The sequence below is a fragment of the Vulpes lagopus genome, chromosome 7 (genome assembly GCF_018345385.1).
Source record: "Vulpes lagopus strain Blue_001 chromosome 7, ASM1834538v1, whole genome shotgun sequence".
Taxonomy (NCBI): Eukaryota; Metazoa; Chordata; class Mammalia; order Carnivora; family Canidae; genus Vulpes; species Vulpes lagopus.
Window position 1 is genome coordinate 63647486 of NC_054830.1, and position 19559 is coordinate 63667044.

The window sequence follows — 19559 nt, forward strand, 5'->3', positions numbered from 1 at the left end:
ACAAGAGAGAAGGTATTTCTCTTCTTTTTCTACTTCCTCTCCTGCTCCTCTTCCTTCTCTCTCTCTCTCCCTCTCTCTTTTCACCTTTCCTTGAGTTTGACAAATGCTGTATCTGAATGTTTCCTATCTTTACTCAATCATTTTACCCTCTGGCCATAGCTAGGTTATCTCCTGTCTCCAGAGGGAAAGCCCCAGGCCTCAGCGGCTCAGGAAGATGAAAGCATTCAAGTGAACCACAAGCTGGAATTACTTGGTCTCTGACTAAGAGCCCAGTTTTGGCATCCCAAAGATTCAGTGGTTTCATTTCCCTAGCCATGAATCCTTCGTATGGTTTCATAAAAATCATGTTGTCTATTTAAAGACATCCTTCATTTCAGGAAAAAAAAATGTGCAGAGTCCCTTTTATTAGCTCTTCCTCTACAGTCTCCAGAATATTTTTCCCTATGGCTTTCTCCATGGAACAGCTTTATTTTATTAAAAGTGAGGTGGATGTTTCTTTCCTTCTCCTAAATTCTATCTTTTCAAGTCTTCAACATTTAGTTGACCAATAACGTTTACAACTGAGCTCTATGGGCTAAGTTCTATGGATACTAGATCAATTAGGCCCAGATTGTGCCTCCAGGGGACTTGTGGGTAAACATAGGAACAGACAACAACAGAACACTCTGCTTGCTAGAGTTAGGGGTACAGAGGGTAGAGCAGAAGTGCAGGATGACTTTTGGCATCAGGAAAGGCTTAAAATGGCAGGAAGCTTTTGCACAGACACATAAAGGCAAACAGGACTGTGTTGAGGAATATGGAAATAAGTCAAGTGTAGGCACTTAGCCTTATACGTATGGGGAAAAAATACATATGGAAAGAAAAAAAGAAACAGATAAAGTGGGAGCTCTTGGGCAAGTGTATCATGTGGCTGTGAGTCCTGAAATGTCAAAGGGCTATAGGTTCAAACCTCAAAAGAAAGGGGGTCCCGGTTCTGCATCGCTAGACTCTTCTTTTTCTTTTATTTTAAAGATTTATTTATTTATTTGAGAGAGAGAGTTCGACCAGGAGAGGCAGAGGGAGAGAGGGAGAGAAAATCTCGAGCAGACTCCACGTTGAACACAGAGCCCAATGCAGGGCTTCGTCTCATGAGCCTGAGATCATGAGCTGAGCTGAAACCAAGAGTTGGATGCTCAACCAACTGTGCCACCCAGGAAGCCCCATCCCTAGATTCTTAATAACAGAAGTCTGCAAAGTGCTGCTGATTATCCATGGGTTTTATGGAGGAAATGTGGAATTGGCTGTCCCCAAAGCATTTTTTCCCAGGGAATTCCACAGCTCTAGCCACGGAATTGAGCCAAAATGCAAACTTTTTCCTTCATGCAGAACCAAATTAAACATATGCATAAGCCAGCTGCCCATCTGACACCTGAAATAAAATCCAAAGACCCTACCGCAGCCTATATGGCCCTGCAGACTCTGGCCCTTCCAATCTCTCTGACCTCACTCCCGACTCTCGTCCTCTTGTTCCTTTCACCATGGTCCCCCTGGCCTTCTCGCTGTCCCTGAGTATTCCTAGCCTGCTCCTACCTTAGGTCATGTACACATGCTGTTCCTGCTGCGTAAATACCAGTCCTCTCCCAGTGGTTCATTGGCATCTGCTTCATTTCATTCAGCTGGAGTGTCCTCTCAGTAGACCTCTCTGGCCACCAGTCTTAAATGGTGTTCCCATCCTGATTTACCCCTTCATGCTACTCCAGAATTCTTCATGACAACTTACCTGGCCTGATGCTATTCAGTATTGGTTTATTTGCCTATGACCTGCCTCCTTCTACTGACCAGAATGTAAAGACTCTGTTGTGTCCCTTATTCAGGGCTGCATCCCCAGTGCCTTAGACACAGCCAAGCATGTGCTTCGTGAGCATTTGGGGACTCCCGCTGCACCAGAGGGGCAGTGTTTCCATTGAATCTCCTTGTTTTTTCCTTCTACCTCTACATTAACAGGCCAAATTCTCTCTCTGTAGGACAATGGGAAGGGAAGTTACTCTGCTGTCTTTAATTAAGCTTATTCTGGATAGAAAAGGAAGGAAAGAAAGGAGAGGGGAGACAGGAAAGGGAAGATGAAGGAAGGGAAGAGAAGGAGGGAGGGAGAAAGAAAGGAAGGAAGGAGAAAGAGAGACAAAGAGACAGAGAGAGGTAGAATGACATTAACGTTGAGGAAAATCAGTGTGTGCCAGGCATCTCTCCCACCCTGCACCCCTGCACCCCATTTGTATTCTGATAACTCAGTAACACTGCTATTAATTTGCTGTGAGCAGTAGGGACATGAAACAGTGAGAATATGTTAAACAAAAGGCCAATAAAGCATCTCTCCATACTTGCATAAGACTCAACAATGACAACCCAGTAATTCTCATGGGTTTGGGAAGCAGAAAGGTGGAAATTTGCTTATAGTCTGCAAGTAACAGAGAACATTCTGTTCTGATGCCATTTTGATTCATTCATGGAGCAAACTCGAATTTATTCAAATATTTAACCATCCAACAAATATTTATTGCTTAACTGCTATGGGTCAGGCAATGCTGGTGTATCTATAGATAGAACAGGAAGGCATACAATGATGCAAGTTGTGGGATCCCTGGGTGGCGCAGCAGTTTAGTGCCTGCCTTTGGCCCAGGACGTGATCCTGGAGACCCGGGATCGAATCCCACGTCAGGCTCCCGGTGCATGGAGCCTGCTTCTCCCTCTGCCCATGTCTCTGTCTCTGTCTCTGTCTCTGTCTCTGTCTCTCTCTCTCTCTGTGTGACTATCCTAAATAAATAAAAATAAAAATAAATGATGCACGTTGCAATGAGAAAGAGAGACCAAAACCAGAAATATAAGAATATAACTAGTCTGCTTTAAAGGGAAATGTGGGAAGCTTTGGGAGCAAAAACTTAAGTAACTATTCCAGACCTGAGCAAAGGGAAGGAAGGCTATCAGAGAAGGCTTTTTGGAAGAGGCTGAGTCCTCAAAGAGGAAAAGGAGAAAGGAAATGCAGAAGGGGGTTATGACATTTCCAGCAAGAGGGACAGCATGTGAGAAGCTCACAGGCGTGAGCAACTAACTTCATATTAGTGGAACACAAGCTGCCCAGTCCTGCTGTAGGATGGAGCAGGAGCACAGCAAGGTATGGGGTTGGAGACATTATCAGAAGCTATCTAAAAAGGGCAGTGAATATCATGCTAAGGGGCTTGGACTCAATAATTGACAGTTATAAAGAGTCACTGAAAAGTTTTAAAGCAGTCAAGGCTTTTAATTTTAATTCTCTTGACTTTACAAGATAAGATCAAAGCAATTAAATCTACCCTTTGGGATCCTCGGGCTTGAATTTGGCCGTCCACCTGCTGTGGGAGAATCACTCTCTCCCATTAGTGGACGCTGAAAGTGAATTCCTAATCAGCAAGCACTTGGTAACCACCATCTACAAGATGGTGGAAGATTTAAAGTTGGCAACATCTGAAGGCTGAGAGTTGGCACAGCCAGAAATTCCTCCAGGCCAGCTGGTCAACCCACCATGAGCATAGAAATGGGATTTCGAAATTCTGATTTCCCAGGCCCACTGGCATTGTTCAGAGGGTAGATGCCAGTGCACAGCTGTAAAAAAAAAGACAACAGCCTTTTCATAAAGAAATGCCAAGAAATGCAATGTGGAACTATACAGCGGAAACGCTGGGCTCTTGGGGCAGTAAGGCCACCAGCGTGTCACTTGCTGTTGAAATGTAGAGTCTGCATTTATGTGAAACTTCTTGGTCCCCACCTTTTTATTCATATCAATCCCTTTAATTTCATAATGATCTCTCTCCCTTTAACTTATCTATCAATTCCCTCCCATTGAAGTTACACCTTTTACTTATCTGACTAGCATTTGTTTAGTGAAAGGTCGTGGAGAGCACCCATTACAGCACCCATTACAGAGATAGTCACAGCACTACTACTCACTAAAGACAAACTGATAGTCTTCCTTGATTTACTTTAAGAAAAAAAAAGTGGAAGAACAGTGAAACTTTTTGGTGGAAATATCATCACCATGATTATTCCTATTTACTGAGCAACATGACATTATGTGAAAATCACTCTGTCAACTGCAAGAACAGATGGACCAGGACACAAGGGGTGTCATATAATAGTGTCAGTGGCATACAAAAAAAATACCAATCCGAAGAGAAAAGATCATTTTCCCCAGGAAGAGCTATTTCCCACCGCGCATCCCCTCCTGTCCTCTCTCCATCCATCTTTACTTTCATAGACAATCCATAATCACCTCCTCCCTACCCCAGTTAGGTAACTCTCCTTACCTCTCCTACAAGCTCGTCCCTGGCATTGTTGTCACATGGGGGGGGGGGGATGAAGTTTTATGTCAGGAGTAGAGAGACAGCTTAAAAAGCAGCTACTTGAGAAGGAAAGACGGTGGCTTCATTCACTTAAAGGGGAAAATTGTTGATGCCAGCTACATTCCTGACAAGCAGCAGGAGGAGAAAAAGAGAGGAAAGTGGGATGAGTCATAGGGGGCATTTGTGGATGAAAGGATTAATCTCCTTAATCTTAAAGTATTGCTTAAACTGGTTTTTTTTTTTTAATTATTTATTTATTTATTTATTTATTCTGCTTTATATCTCTTCAATGAGGACTGCTGGAATATTTGAAAAAGACACACTCCTGATTTTAGTTGTGCTTAAATCCCAAGGTCAAAGAGGCAACTGTTATATCAGAAGCACTGCTCTTGGCCTCACCGGGCCAATGGGTTTAAGGATGACTGACTCTCCCTTTCGTTCCCCCAAACGAGATATGCTGGGTCCTCTCTTTCTCTTCGAGATCATGTTTGTGTAGTTAAGAACTGCTATAGGGCTTTGGGTAAGCTTTTGTCCATGGATTTAGGTTATATGAGGAGCCCACAAAATGTAGTTCAAGATCACGTATGGCAAATACTTCCTGTAAAGGGCCAGAGATTAAGTATTTTAGACTTTTCAAGCCAGAAGGTTTCTGTCACAACTGCTCAGGGGTGCTTTTAGAGCAAAAAGCAACCATCAGCAATACATGAGTGAACAAGCATGGCTGTGTTCCAATAAAACTTTATCTATGACACCAACATTTGAATTTCATTGGTATTTTCATATGTCATGAAATCTTCTTTTTGTCACAGTTTTGTATTAAAAAATACAAAAACTATGGTTAGCAATTTATTACCAAAGTAGGCAGCAGGCCAGATTTGACCATCAGATCACAGTTTGCAGACCCCCTGTTGCAGATCAAACAAGATTTGAAGGCGGGCAAGCTTTGTCAATATGAAACATGAAAAAGAACTTTCCCCAGAACTTGGAAAAGTCTGAATTAGATTCTTGAAAAGAAACATTTTTCCTTCAGAAAGGATAGCTTCAATTTTCAGGTTAGGAGCCAGCTTTAATGGACGCGTAGGGCTCTTTTGAAACTAGCGGCCGATGGGAGGCATAAATAGAGAAACAATTTGTTCTTTTAAATGAGCTGGAGGGAGTTCTTGCTCTGTTGTTTACAGGATCCATTTCCAGAGAAAACCATCTCTTCCTAGGTCAGGACGCAAAGCCCGCTTACACTCAGCCCCTGGCCAGTGATCACCTGGAAGGCATAGTCAGACAGGTGTGCTGTTGCTGTACATGGTATGTTCAGGAGATGAATGACGATGGCACCTCCGCTGTTAATTGAGCTTAATAAGCTCTGTCCGTCCCAGGCCTCAGACTTTCTTTCCAGCGAGGGACAGTTTTGCCAAGGCTCCTCGCCTTCCTCAGTACGCCCTTACTTAGACTGTGCTGATTGGTCTCTGATCTTCCTCAAGTGGTTTGTATAAACTGACCTGAGCCCCAGAGACTGACAGAAATCCCAGCTCTTAGAGACTATAAAGCAGCCCTTCCAGACGAGCCTGAGGGAGCATGAAAAGGAAGGGAATCTAAGAGGAGCCAATTTTCTCAAAATACAGAAGGCTGAGCGGCTCAAACCAAGAATCCTGAGAAGAGCCAAAGGCTGTTCCTTATGATCTCATCCTTAGGATGAGAGACACTTTCCAAAATGGAAACCAAAGCCTAGGGCACTACTAACATGGATGTGTAGAGTTTTCTAGATCCACAGGATACTGGTCAGTAGAAAAATACCATTTCCATAAGACACACCCAAACAGGCCACAAGGCAAAATAAGCATTATATTGATTTTTCTGTTGATGTTTTGATGGCGACAACACCTGCAGGGGTGACAGTGAGAGAAACATGGTGCTCGACCCGCCCCGGCCCCCACCGCAGGCCTTTCAGCATTGGCGGTGGGTTTGCCGTTTTGGGGTTCCCAGCAGGAAAAGGATTTGAGGCCTGGTTTAACTGACCCATCTCTGTCATTATTCAGACCATGCCCCTGAACTGGAAAACCTCACCGTGACCGAGGCTGGCTGGGACGGCCTCAGACTCAACTGGACCGCAGCTGACCAGGCCTATGAGCACTTTGTCATTCAGGTGCAGGAGGCCGACACGATGGAGGCACCTCAGAACCTCACGGTGCCGGGCAGCCTGCGGGCCCTGGAGGTCCCGGGCCTCAAGGCCGCCACCCCTTACAGAGTCACCATCTACGGGGTGATCCGGGGCTATAGAACACCGGTGCTCTCTGCCGAGGCCTCCACAGGTACCTCTCACCCTTCTGTCTCTAGCTTCTGTTTTTCCTAACAGGAAACTACCCACGGATCATCAGACACAACTCACTGTTCAATGGACTTGCTCTGCCCCAAGCTATAGCGTGCTGCGGTGTCTAATAAAGGGGAGCTACCAGGCTCTACGACTCCAGGGGCACCTTTGACTCTGCACCCCATGTGAACCATACCCTTCGGGGTTGTGCAGAGTCCTGCCTGGGGACTATACACGCAGCCCCAGGGGCGGGCATCTTTACCTTCATAGCCAGACTCCCTACTGGTAAGGGATGTGAAGGCATTATATTTAAAAGGGAGAAAAAAATCCCATAATTAAGCTCCCTGCCCACTGAAGGTTGGGGCAATTCTTTAATAAGATAACAAATATTTTTCTAGACGTCATGCTCTTTGCTCTATTTCTCAAATTCAGGAAGCTGCATGATACCTGTCTCTCTAATGAAAGTCTTGTATTTCTAAGTAATGTAAAGCTATTCTTGTCGTAAAGGTCCCCTGGATCCTGCTGTGTGGTTTGATCATTAAACTAGTTCTTTGTCCTTCTCCAGGGGAAACTCCCAAGTTGGGAGAGGTCATGGTGTCCGAGGTGGGCTGGAACGCCCTCAAACTCAACTGGACCGCTCCGGAAGGGGCCTATGAACAGTTTTTCATTCAGGTGCAGGAGACTGACTCGGTAGAGGCAGCCCAGAACCTCACGGTCCCTGGAGGACTGAGGTCCGTGGACCTGCCTGGGCTCAAAGCAGCCACTCATTATAGCGTCACCATCCGTGGGCTCACACGGGACTTCAGCACGACTCCTCTCTCTGTTGAAGTCTTGACAGGTACTCTAGACTAGTTCATTAATTCTCCTCCTCCCCATTTCTCTGCTCAGGAGGGATCAGAGCTCTTCCTGCTGCAAGCTGGGCTTAGGCCCCGCCACTTTGGGGAACACCAGTGAATCATCCCCACTTCCATCCAAATGTCATATCCCTTATTTGGCCAAGTCCTAGTCTAGCATGGTAGCCAATTCCATGGAAAATTCCACCTACTCTTCCCTTACAAAAGTGAGAGTTGACTTTTCTTTCAAAGCAAGATTCAGTCATAATAGCTAAGGAATTGGAAAGCACAATTTGCAAGTGGAAAAAAAAAATTGGTCTGAGCTCATTTTAAGAACACACTAAAAGATTCCCCAAAGCCCCATTTATACGTTAAGAATGGAAGTTATGAACAATTCCTAGAACTATCTTTCATTCCCGGAGACAGAAGAGAAAAACCCTGGCTTTAGTGCCAGCAATTAGAGTGTGCTCGGCACCTGCTGTAAATCATGCATCTGTAATCAACACTAACCAGACAACTCATCCCAACCTCAGCCAGGGCGTCATCTTACCTGAATCCCAGCATGCAATTACCTTTTTTAGTAACTCAGCAACTCTGTGTCCTCATGCAGAGGAGGTTCCAGATCTGGGAAACCTCACAGTGCCTGAGGTTCGCTGGGATGGCCTCACTCTGGACTGGACCGCCCCCGATGGGTTCTATGAGCAGTTTGTCATTGAGATCCAGGAGGCTGACCAGGCCAAGGAAGCTCACAGTCTTACGGTTCCTGGCAACCTGCGCTCTGTGGAAATCCCAGGCCTCAGGCCCGGGACCCCTTACACCGTCACTCTGCACGGCGAGGTGGGGGGCCACAGCACTCGACCCCTTGTGGCGGAGGCCATCACAGGTATAGGACCCTCCTCCCACACCAGGGACATGACTGAGCCAACCTCTCTTTGGAATAGAGAACATTCCCCGTGCATCAGAATTTTATCCCGATGTTCCTGATGGGCAGCATGAACGCAGGTTCTAACTCAGGGAGGTCTGGGTTGGAATTCCACGTTGCTGGCTGGATGTTCCTGGGTCTATCATTTGACATTGCTGAGCCTTCTCTTCTCACCTTCAAATCGGAGATAATGGCCTACCTCAGAACATCCTCCTGAGTAGTGAATGGAACAATAGCCGGAGGTGCTTAGCAAAGGTCCCATACTACGGTAAATACTGCACAGCAAAGAGCTAAATCTATCAGAGAGCCAGCGTATCATAATGAAAATAGCAGACACAGTAGCGCTGTGGCACAGGAATAAGGTCAGAACTTTCTAGAGAAATCTTATCATTAGTGGCCTCAGAGTCATTGACTGCCGTCCAACTTGTAGTCATATCTCCATGGGATAAACTTTGAAACCATCTAGCCATCTTTGGCTGAAACCGTCCGAGTCTCTCTCTCTCTCTCCTTAACAGACACTCACGGCAGATTTCCAAGAAAGAACAGCCACACTTGACTTCAATGTTTTTCATTCAGTTTGGGGAGGAAAAACAATTTATCCCAATTTGTCCCCTGGAAATATGCTGTTCCATCTGTTATAGGAAACTCTGTGCTGTTCATGAGGTTTTTAGAAACAGCCTTAAAAGGGGCAAATGGGCCAGATTTCTGGTAATAGAGTTTTTATGCTGGACCCTCCATCCGTGCCTTTCTCCATACATCCCGTGGTTTGATAATAGCACCCAAATAACCTAATTCAAATAAGTTGTTCTTCTTGTTCACATATACCATATAAATTTGGTCCTTGCTAGAAGCTACACACAATTCCAAAAAAATAAGAAAGGTGATATCGCAATCCACCTAAGCTGGCCAGGTTATATTGTCCTGTGCTGCTTGTAAGGCCTTCAAACCAAATGAGCAAAATGGGCTTTTGAGGCACGAGCGATTTGGATACAGGGTGCTAACGGTCTCTATCTGTAGTGTGTAAACTTTTGTTTTTAGCAATAGAACTCCTTTTGCACATGGAAATCTTACAAGGAACCCTACTACGTGACAGATAAGTGGCAGCTCTCCTCGGTGAGGTAGGGAGGCAGAGGGGACTTCCTGCATTGATGCTTTCCTACAAAAGCACCATGATGACGTGGTGCAGTCTGAATACGGCCCCTGAATATGGGGCCCTGAATACGGCCCCTCCACTAGGCTGAGTTTGCTCAGACTCTCGCAGTCCTCCGAATCCTGAAATACCTGAGAATAAGTACCTCGGGTGCACCTTTTTTTTTTTTTTTTGGCTGAAATCCCTACAGGTATTTTCTTTTCTAACTTTGAATCCATGGCCACTGCAGCCTTTAAAAAAGAGTCTGAGAGATTGCACTTAATCCTGAGAGGTATGCCGCTAAACAGTGGGCTTTGCCACGTTCCGAATCCAGACTTTCTAAATCAGCAATAAGAACTACATTAAATTTCCTTCCTACGCAGTAGAGAGATAAATAGTGGGCCCTGTTCTGCACCATTTACCGAGCAAAACATAATCACTTTTAATTAAAAGTAGGCCCCTCATTTTGCACAAATGGCTTTGCTTCATGATACAGCCGTTCTTCATTCAGGCACAAAGTACTCACAGAAGGTAGGAGGGAACGAACCGAGCCAAGAATCCAGTACAGAACGTTTGATCCCTGAAAGCCGAGCAAAGTCCAGAGATAAAACATCACATTTGCCCGACTGAGACCGCACACACTTTATAAAGCCAGTCAGATAGCAGGTGGCCAGCAGGCAGACCATGTCTCCCACGTGGAGCCATGAAATGAGGCAGGTCATTGTCTCCAATGGCTGAGACGTGCCAGGGAGACGCATCTAAATAATGATGTATCTGTTGGGCTGCCGCTTACTAAGCACTCCGTGTGGGTCAGGTACGACACTCAGGGCTTTATAAACGGGATTTAGCCATCACATGGTCCAGTAATAGGGCACTATCCGCTCTCTTTGTAGGTGAGGGGAGAGAGACTCAGGGATGAGCTGGGTGACAGGCCCAAGGCTACCCAGCTGATGTCTCATTGGTGGAATTCCAACCGCAGCCCAGCTGCCTGCAAAGCCTGTACTTTTAGCATCCCTACCCCCCTTTCTCTGACCTACTATCCCCCCTTTCCCTGGCCCACAATCCCACCTTTCCAACTGCCTTTTAGCTTCTGGCCACACATGCCCAGACACCTCTTGTGGGTTGTGCAGTGGTTCGGATGGCATTGCCTTCTAAAGGATGAACCCCAAGGATCTTCCCCCTTACTGGCCATTTTCAACTCCTGAAGAAAGCTGTGGCTAGGTTATGGCAGTCCAAGTTGTAAAGAAATGCCCAGAGACTGCAAATGACCACACTTGCCCAGGAAAATGCTCATGCCTCTCTCTCTTTCTCTCTCTCTTCCCTAGAGCTGGGCTAGGGGACGTTTGGTTTCCTCCTTTTCTGGTTTGCAGAACTGACAAATACCTCTCTGTCCTTCTTCAGAGGAGCTCCCCCAGCTAGGAGACTTAGCCGTGACCGAGGTTGGCTGGGACGGCCTCAGACTCAACTGGACCGCAGCTGACCTGGCCTATGAGCACTTTGTCATTCAGGTGCAGGAGGCCAACCTGGTGGAGGCACCTCAGAACCTCACGGTGCCAGGCAGCCTGCGGGCCGTGGAGGTCCCAGGCCTCAAGGCCGCCACCCCTTACAGAGTCACCATCTACGGGGTGATCCAGGGCTATAGAACACCGGTGCTCTCTGCCGAGGCCTCCACAGGTACCTTCCTCCCCACTGTCCACGCCCTCCCCAGGTCCCCCTGCTTCCTCTCTAAGAGACTGGGCAGAAAATCAGCTTCCCTCCGCGTCTGGGCCCTTCCCTCTTGCCTCCTAGTGGCTGGCTGTGCATGCTCGGGGACGTCCTTGTGAGTTGTGCTGTGGTCTACAAGCCTCTGCCATTTCCAGAATGAACGATAGAGACGTTGCCTTCTCTGACTTCCAGCTTCCAGCCTCTCCCAGACTTTCATGCCTCATCATCCCACTCCCTCTCTTTTTGAATGTTGGCTTTCTGTTTCAGGAGACAGCCTGGTGGTTTTCATTCTCCTCTCCAGTGCTGCACTATAGCTAAAAGCCACCCCTGGCCACGTGTGAGTTCGGGTAGAGCACGGATGATTTACTGTAGAGTCTTTCTGCTAGTTGGAACCGGGTGCTTTACCATCCCAAATCCCTCCAGGGTATGGGCGCCGTGATTCTTGCATTTAAAAGAAATGTTTTAATTTAAATGTTTCTTTAAAATGCACTGAGTATAATAAGAGAACTGAATTACCCACCTCTGGGCAATTCTCTCAGATACTGAGTCATTGTTAGAGAACACCAAATTAGCAAATAGCTAGACCAAAAAGGGGGGGAAAAATCACACAATTATGACTGGAGACGGTACCAAAGAAAAAGCCATTCATTAGGAGACGTCCACACAGCAGCATTTGAAACAAGGAATGTCCCAGACTATGAATGTCAAAGATCTGATGCCCTTTTTGCTCTTTTAATCAAGAGCTGCTCCCTGGAGTGTTGGCCTTGCGCGGCGCCCTCCCAGCGCTGGCCCAGGAGGGTGCGGCGAACTGCACTCACCCAGTGGCAGGGCCTTCCGTGCTCCCCAGGAGCCTGCTCAGTGAGCAGCGTCCCCCAGCACCGTGTTCCATTGTTCGCCTTCCCACGTGCCCTCACTGGCCTGAAGCTCAGCAGAGGTTGTCCTGTTTGGGTCTGCATACGCCTGCCCCATTTTTTAGATAATTATTACAACAAAACTGCCATGCAAACTGATACAACCTCCTGGATTCTAGCAAAAGCAGAGCTCTGCACTTTAGCCTCAATCATTTCAATAATCCTCGCTGAGACAAGCACTATACAGACAGCCACTGTGTGGATGATGACCTTGAAATGCCCAGAAATTGCAGCTGAGGCTGCCCAGGGTGGACCCAGGGCTCTTGGATCTGACATCCATAAGTCATCTCTTCCCAGAAGGCAAGAGAAATCACCTGCCATTTCTGATCCTTCCTGCAGATCCTGCGGTTTGGGTGCCCTTTTATGTGTGTGTCCAGTTTTGTTCTGTTTCTTTTTAATGAGAGCAGCATGCTTGTTTGTGAGGAATTGGAATGGGGGGAGGAAGCCGTAATCCCCTCTGATGTATGTCTCACCACGTCTGTTGGGATGGGACGCCTTCTCCTTCCCTGCTGGAGAAGCAGTACTAGCTCCTCGCACCCCGCTTCTGCCCGCCCTCTGCCTGTTTGATTCCTGTTGCGTGGAAAAGCACTGGTAGGACTGTCTCCCGGACGAAATGCTACTTCTTGGCCGAGGAGGAGGCCCTGAATGCCTGGCCTCGGCTCGGCTCCCCTGGCTGGCAACGCGGTAGCAGTAGCTCTCTTGGCCCGCGCAGAGGCAGTTAGGAGAGGACGGGCTATTCTAGCAGAGTATGAAAACAGCTGGCTGCTGTCAGGAGGACGGAGACAATCCCAAGAACCGTACTGACAAGTTGCCAGTTCCCTTCAAGTCACGAAATCAGAAGCCTCAAGGTACCACCTTGGGGGGGAGTAATGGCATCAGAATCACTCAGTGTTCATTTAAATAGATGGGAGCTCCCCCAAAGCGAAGGATGCCCCTAGGAGGGAGCTGAGTAACTGGTCTCCCAAGGGCAGAGACTGGAAGCTTCCAGCACTCCTTTACCTCATGACAGACGGCCAGCAGCCCTGCAGTGGGGGGAGCATGAGCGCAGGCCCCACGGTCCCTGCTGGCCTCCGCTACGTGGCTTCTCACATGCAGGATCTCAGCAGCAGCTCCAGAGCAGGGCAGTCCAGCTGCCCCCACCTGCCTCTGTGTCTTCTCCTGTTGACCAGTCCCCTTTCTCTCTCCCCTCGGCACCGACAGCTAACACCCGCTGCATTTCCCCATAACCCTGAACTAGCCGATCCTTTTACCCAGCCGCCGTTCTATTAACAGCCTCCGTCCTAAAACACGAGCCAAATAATTAACCCTCGATTCATTTTGTCTTCTCTCCTCCCCCCTTTCCCCCTTCTCAGCCACAGGACCTGAAGTGGGAAACTTAACTGTTTCTGACATAACCCCTGAGAGCTTCAATCTCTCCTGGACAGCCACCGATGGGGCCTTCGAGACCTTTACCATTGAAATTGTTGATTCCAATAGGTTTTTGGAGACGATGGAATACAATATCTCTGGCACTGAACGAACTGCCCACATCTCAGGGCTACACCCTAATAATCATTTTGTTATCTACCTCTCGGGGCTCGCTCCCAGCATCCGGACCAAAATCATCAGTGCCACGGCCACCACAGGTACATCTGCTTCCTCCCATGTCTGATACCCTCTCTCTAGGTCTGCAGAGTCTTCTTTGCAAGGTGAAGCTGCTCCTTCTCGCCCACTGGAGCACAAGCCCTAGCGCACGTAACTCCTCCAGGACGCTAGGCTGGAGCACCACTTAACATAACTCTTTTCCAACAGCAGCCCAAATGGTGGATTTCCACGAAGCCCCTTGTCTGCTCTACCACTGACCTAGCACATGCGCGGCACTAAACGTAGTCTGGTTCCGATTGCCATATGGAATCTGGAGAAAAGGATTTTGCCCTTCTGTACCTAAAAAGCCAGAGTTGCCCTTGACTTGGAAAGGTGTCTCCATCAAAGAGGTCTTAAAAATTTTATTTTGTGTTATCCTAGTGTCTTCGGCCTCCTGCTACCCAAGTATCCCAAAGATTTAATGAGATTGTGTTGGTGCTCTTAATTTTTTTTTTCAACTGGGAAAATTTTTTTTTTTTAAGAGCAGATTTCTAATCAGATGGGTGCACAAGTAATCTGTGCCATCCAGAACGACCCGGTGCCACTGCGACCTCTAGGAGCAAAGATCTGAGCATGCTGTCTTGCCCCCAAGAGGAGCAAATGGTGGTCAAAAACAGAAGTGGTCAAAAGCTGCTCTTCCTGAAATTTGTAGTATGTGTGGTACACATGCTGCCCGAGCCGCTCCCTGGCTTGCAGCAAAAGAGAACTCTCTATCTGAATTCAGAAAGGAGAAGGTTATCCATTCAAAGTAGCATCCCTAGAATGTTCTGGACAGTGAATCCAAGAAAAGGGTTGACATCATAGCTTCATCTATCACTTAAGTCACCCATGGCCCAGGGAGGGTCTGTCCCCATTGTATGTGAGATTACAGAGGGCCAGCGGGGTGGTCGAGCTGTCGTCCTCCCCAGATTCAAGTACACCCAAACCAGAGGGAGAAAAAAACCCACCCAACCCCAAACCATTTGTTTCTCATGGCTTGAACTGGGTTTCCACCAAGGACCAGTGCCTTTTCCAAAGGGTGAAGTCTGAAACTTTATGGATTTAGTCTTACATGTTTTGGTTTTTTTGACTCTGTGACCGTATTTTAAACTGACACGCTTTCATATTTTTTTTTTCTGCTTGCTTTAGTAGCCGAACCTCTCCTTAGCCACCTCACTGTCTCGAATGTGACCTGGGCCAGTGTGTCCCTCTCGTGGAAAGCCCAGGAGGCTACCTTTGATAGCTTTCTTATAGAAGTTAGGAATTCCGTCCACCGCCAGGAGACGGTGGTGCGTTCTGTGCCTGCAGCGGCTCGCAGCTCTGTCATCACCAACCTCAAAGCTTCTTCTAATTACACTGCCCACCTTCATGGGCTGATTGGCGGGCACCCTGCTCAGACTCTGACGGTCCAGGCAACCACAGGTATTTCCCATGATGGCTTCTTCTGGAAGTCTCCATTGAACTTCTTCTGAGGAGCATTTAAAGAAAACAAAAAACAAAGAACACTTGCTACCCGTTTTCCATCCTCCTTTCCTTCCATATCTTTCTCCAATGTGATAGGGCCACCCAAATCAGAGCTTTAAAACAAACAAACAAACAAACAAAAAAACCCTCACCCCAAATTAAGGAACTTCAATGTCAACCTCTTTTTTTCCTAAATAGGCACTCACATCTGGAGCTGCTCTGTTTGTTTGTATAGTTAACCTGACTTGCTTTGGTTGAATTTCTAAACCCTCCTTCCATCTGATCTTGAATAATCGTTTCCAGTTCCACCCGTTATCATCTGCTTGTGGTCTAATCAAAGGTCGCCTGTGTCATGTTCAAAGAGGTGCGTGCATGCCAGTTTTGGTTCTCTGATCAGAATGGTCTACATCCTCTTTCTCTCCCCCCGAGACTCTAAAAAGCCAGGAGCATGCAGAGAAAAGACCCTAACGCACGCTCTCGGAACCACGTGAGAGGACCCAGGGGTCTCACCTTGTTCTTAAGACTTTTATTTGCTTGTCTTCCATACAAACAGACTCTTCTCTTTTGACCTTTCCCCTGTCAAGCATGCCTTGTCATCTACTGACATCCGTCACAAAGTGTCAGTCTTGCCTTCATCTGTCATCTTGTCCAAATCTTGGTGCATGTGGTGAACGTTCAGAGCATTAAATTAAATCTGTTGTTCCCAGGAAGCAGATGGCATGTTTTGAAGGGTTAGAAATAGTGAGAGAAAGATGTCCCAGCTTGCATGGAACACTGACCATAACTTCCTTCTCTCTCTTTCTTTGGGGTTCCTCTTGCACCTCGCTTTCCAGCTTGGTTGTACCCTCTGGGAGACAGCTGGAGGCCAGGCTGGTCATGAAAACCTAGGTATTACTCTGCATGGTGAATGCGTTGCCACTGCCAGTCCCTGTCTGTTCGCATGAGAAGGGTCCTAACACACATCCTTACACGGAGAGATTGCTTCCACGGCCAAATGCAGGGAAAGAGCAAACAGAGGCCTATTTGGTGTGGTTGAAGTAATTTGCCAACGTTGTGGCTAAAAATTAGAGCATCATTAGCTTCTCAAACTAATTGCTAAGTAGGAGATTGTGTGCCATTACCTACAGCTATCTTCTGCTTCTGAGCCAGAACCTTTTTTGCCCTTGGAGACTTCATGGCATCAAGTTATGCTGTGCGATGGTCCAGTTAGAGTTTCTCCAAGTGAGTCCCTTCTTTCCTCTTAATCCTGGAGCTGCAGCCAAACGACTCCTAAATCCTTAGAAGGAAAAGTCTTTCTCTTCCTAACACTAAATGCCGACCCTGGTACCTCAACCCTCCCAGGACTGCCGCCTCTTTCTAAAATACAGTTTGAGTTGAACTTATTTTGATATTAATATTACTTGATAAATGAGCATTGAGGAGGCCTGACGGTCCGCATCCTGGTTGAAATTAGCAGCCCAGGCCTCCTACGTCAAAAATGAGTTGCCTTCATCCCTGATCTCCCAGTCTTTAAGGCACAAGGGGAACTTAACCCCCAGGGGAGCCAGCTGTCTTTGCAAATTATCCAGTAAGTGGATTTTCTAGTCAGAAAATGCAACACCTAATTAAACTTTCTTTTCACTTTGTATTCGTGAGGAAATTCATGAAAGCCATTTTACTTTACAGTATCTCGGGTAGGATGCAGATTTCCCCAAGGTATATAGGAGACCTTCAGATTCCTAAACACTGTGGAGAATTTCTCTTGTGCGGGTATTAGCCTTTAATTTGTACAATCCAAATAGATCCAAAGAAGACTAAATAAGGAAACTTCAAAGTAGCATTTTCTAAGATGTGCTCAGCTCCTTGAGATGTTCAAAGAATATTTCTCAGGGAGAGTATCCATTGATCAGTAAGTCTGTGAAATTCTGGGCTACACAAAATTCAGTAAGTTTCTTTACAGAACCAGCATTTCAGAGGCTATAAAATGCTAACGTGCTTTGTGAATCTCTAGAGCGAGATGGAATATCCACAAATACTTCACTATAAAGCTATTTTTCTTAGAGCACGTAGTGCCCCACTGCAAACGTTAGAAATGCACCCTTAATATTCTGTATTATTCCTGTCTCCCATTCTAATTTTCTTCACACATGGCCAGCAAATGGCCATGTCTATACTTACAAGGAATGTACATCGATGTCTACAGGGAAATCAATGTATTCTCTAGCATTTTGGTCAATGCAAGTGTAGCCACAGCCTAATATACGAGCTTTCTGAAAATATTTGGAGGGATTGGCACTTTCATGTCCTATGGCTACATTCTGGAAAAACCCACTGGTTCCTCTAATAATGTCTCTCTCTTTCTCTCTTACCCATGCCCCTTTCCCTTCAGAGCCAGAGCCACAGTTGGGCACGCTAATCCTTAGCAATATTACTCCCGACAGCTTCAACGTGTCCTGGACCACTCGAGCCGGGCCTTTTGCAAAGATTGTTGTCAATGTTAGCGATTCTCACTCGCTGTATGAGCCCCAGCAATTCACGGTCTCAGGAGACACACAGCACGCTCACATCACGGGCTTGGTGGAGAACACTGGCTATGACGTTAGTGTGGCAGGGACCACCTGGGCTGGGGACCCCACCAGACCCCTCACTGCCTTTGTCGTGACAGGTACTCATTCAGAGGTTCTTGCTTGTCCACTTGTCCGCTTAGAATTCTGAGATGGGGGACGGGGAAGGGAAATGTGACAGGCCTTCTAAAGGGAAACGGCACCAAATACAGTCTTCACTCCCAATGTAAACGTTTAAGTGAAGAGAGAGCAGATCCTATTGCAAAAAGGGGTATTTTGCAGCCATTTGTGAGAAATGGAGACCATGTACTTGACAGTTCTATAAAGCTTCCAGGGATTTCCCTGCCTAGCTATATGGGCTGATCCATATTTTAGTGATTCTGGCTGAAGAATGAGTTCTAAGTTAGTAACAGCCAAGAGCAGGAATTTTGTCCATAAATCAGGTTATGTAAGGCAGTTCATAAACCACCTGCCCCAGAAATGCAATAATTTACCTTTTGCTTAAAAAAAAAAAAAAAAAAAAACTTTGTCCTAAATCAACACCTACAACAGATTACTGAAGGTTTGACCTGGGATAGCAGACAAATCCAAACTTAATTAAAGCTTACCCATTTATTGAACTTGACCTCTAACCTCTCTTTGAATTACATAAGAATTACAAAAAGATATGGCTTTCCATTTTCTTGCCTGAGATTATCCCAAATCAATGGCAAAGACTGCGAACGGTGTTGATTTACCAAATCTCTAGGCCTGACAAATATTTAGAAGTCTCTTGCTTTCCACTAATGATAATTTTCAGGAGACCGGCTTTGCCTTCTGATTGTTACATTAAACCAGGCCTCTCCCAGCATCTAAATTGCTGCCAATAAGACTTGTTAATACTTTCAATTAAATATTTAATTGACTGCGGCTGTGATGACCTCGAAGCATGAGGGTCTTGAAATCAGGCCTGAGTGGTTTCTCATTTTCTCCCACATCTTTCTTTAGCTGCATAACCTTGGCTGGTGCTTAACTGCCCTGAATTCCAATTTCCTTATGAATGAAGAAGGGACACCCACAGCTGATTCCAGCAGCCCTTGTCTCAGGAATTAAATGCTTATGATGGAATTTACCTGCCTGGCATCCAGCAGGCGTCTTGCTGGGCTCTATTTCCTAGCAATAGGAAGGGAGTGGTGTTCTTAAAAATAAGCAACAAGCCTAGATAGAAACCTGGCAACTACTGTTATGAAATCGTGACTTCTTATTTTTTTAAGAGAACAGAGGACGGACGTGTTTTAATGTGAGATCAAAAAGTGGTTGTTTTTTCTGTTCCATGCTTTTGTGAATTTAGTCATTCAGAGGAGTCTTCAAATGCAGAACATGCTCCTTTCTGAGCGGGGCTGGGGAGGGAGAGGTGGGGACTTCTATTCTCTTGCATCCCAAAGCAATGAGAAGAGCAGGAGGAGAGGAATGGCCAGCCACAGATCCCGTCAGTCAGGCCCTTACTTGTCGCCCTCTCACAGGACCTCCCACAGAACAGAGAGATGAAAGGCAGGCTGGGAGTGCTGGTCTTGGGAATCCCAGATCTGGTTACAGCATTGTCTCAGCTAATCCTTGAAGTGAAAAGACCCTGAGTCTTAAAATAAGCATATTTTTTTAAAAAGAAAAAAACAAAAAGGCTGAACATGAATGACTATAAATAAAGCCTTAATTGACTAATTAGCCCGAACACCCTCCTTTTTTTTTTTTTTTGGAACCTGCTGCTTTGATGGGGTGGAGGTGCAAAGAGGCTAGCTATCAAGAGGCGCCATTTATCTA

General features: G+C 46.4%; 1 protein-coding gene across 5 annotated transcripts in view; it reads left to right on the forward strand.

The window, feature by feature from the left end:
- TNC (tenascin C) overlaps positions 1-19559 on the forward strand; it is a 91632-nt gene that overhangs the window by 44779 nt on the left and 27294 nt on the right. For 2 of the 5 annotated variants that reach the window (XM_041762609.1, XM_041762610.1), the window contains exons 11-15: positions 6383-6655; positions 7220-7492; positions 8098-8370; positions 10940-11212; positions 13506-13778. In XM_041762609.1, the coding sequence (XP_041618543.1) occupies positions 6383-6655; positions 7220-7492; positions 8098-8370; positions 10940-11212; positions 13506-13778 (1365 nt within the window). Of the gene's footprint in view, positions 1-6382; positions 6656-7219; positions 7493-8097; positions 8371-10939; positions 11213-13505; positions 13779-14904; positions 15178-17587; positions 17864-19559 lie in introns of all 5 variants that reach the window. The other 3 variants (XM_041762606.1, XM_041762607.1, XM_041762611.1) reach the window with 3 other exon arrangements.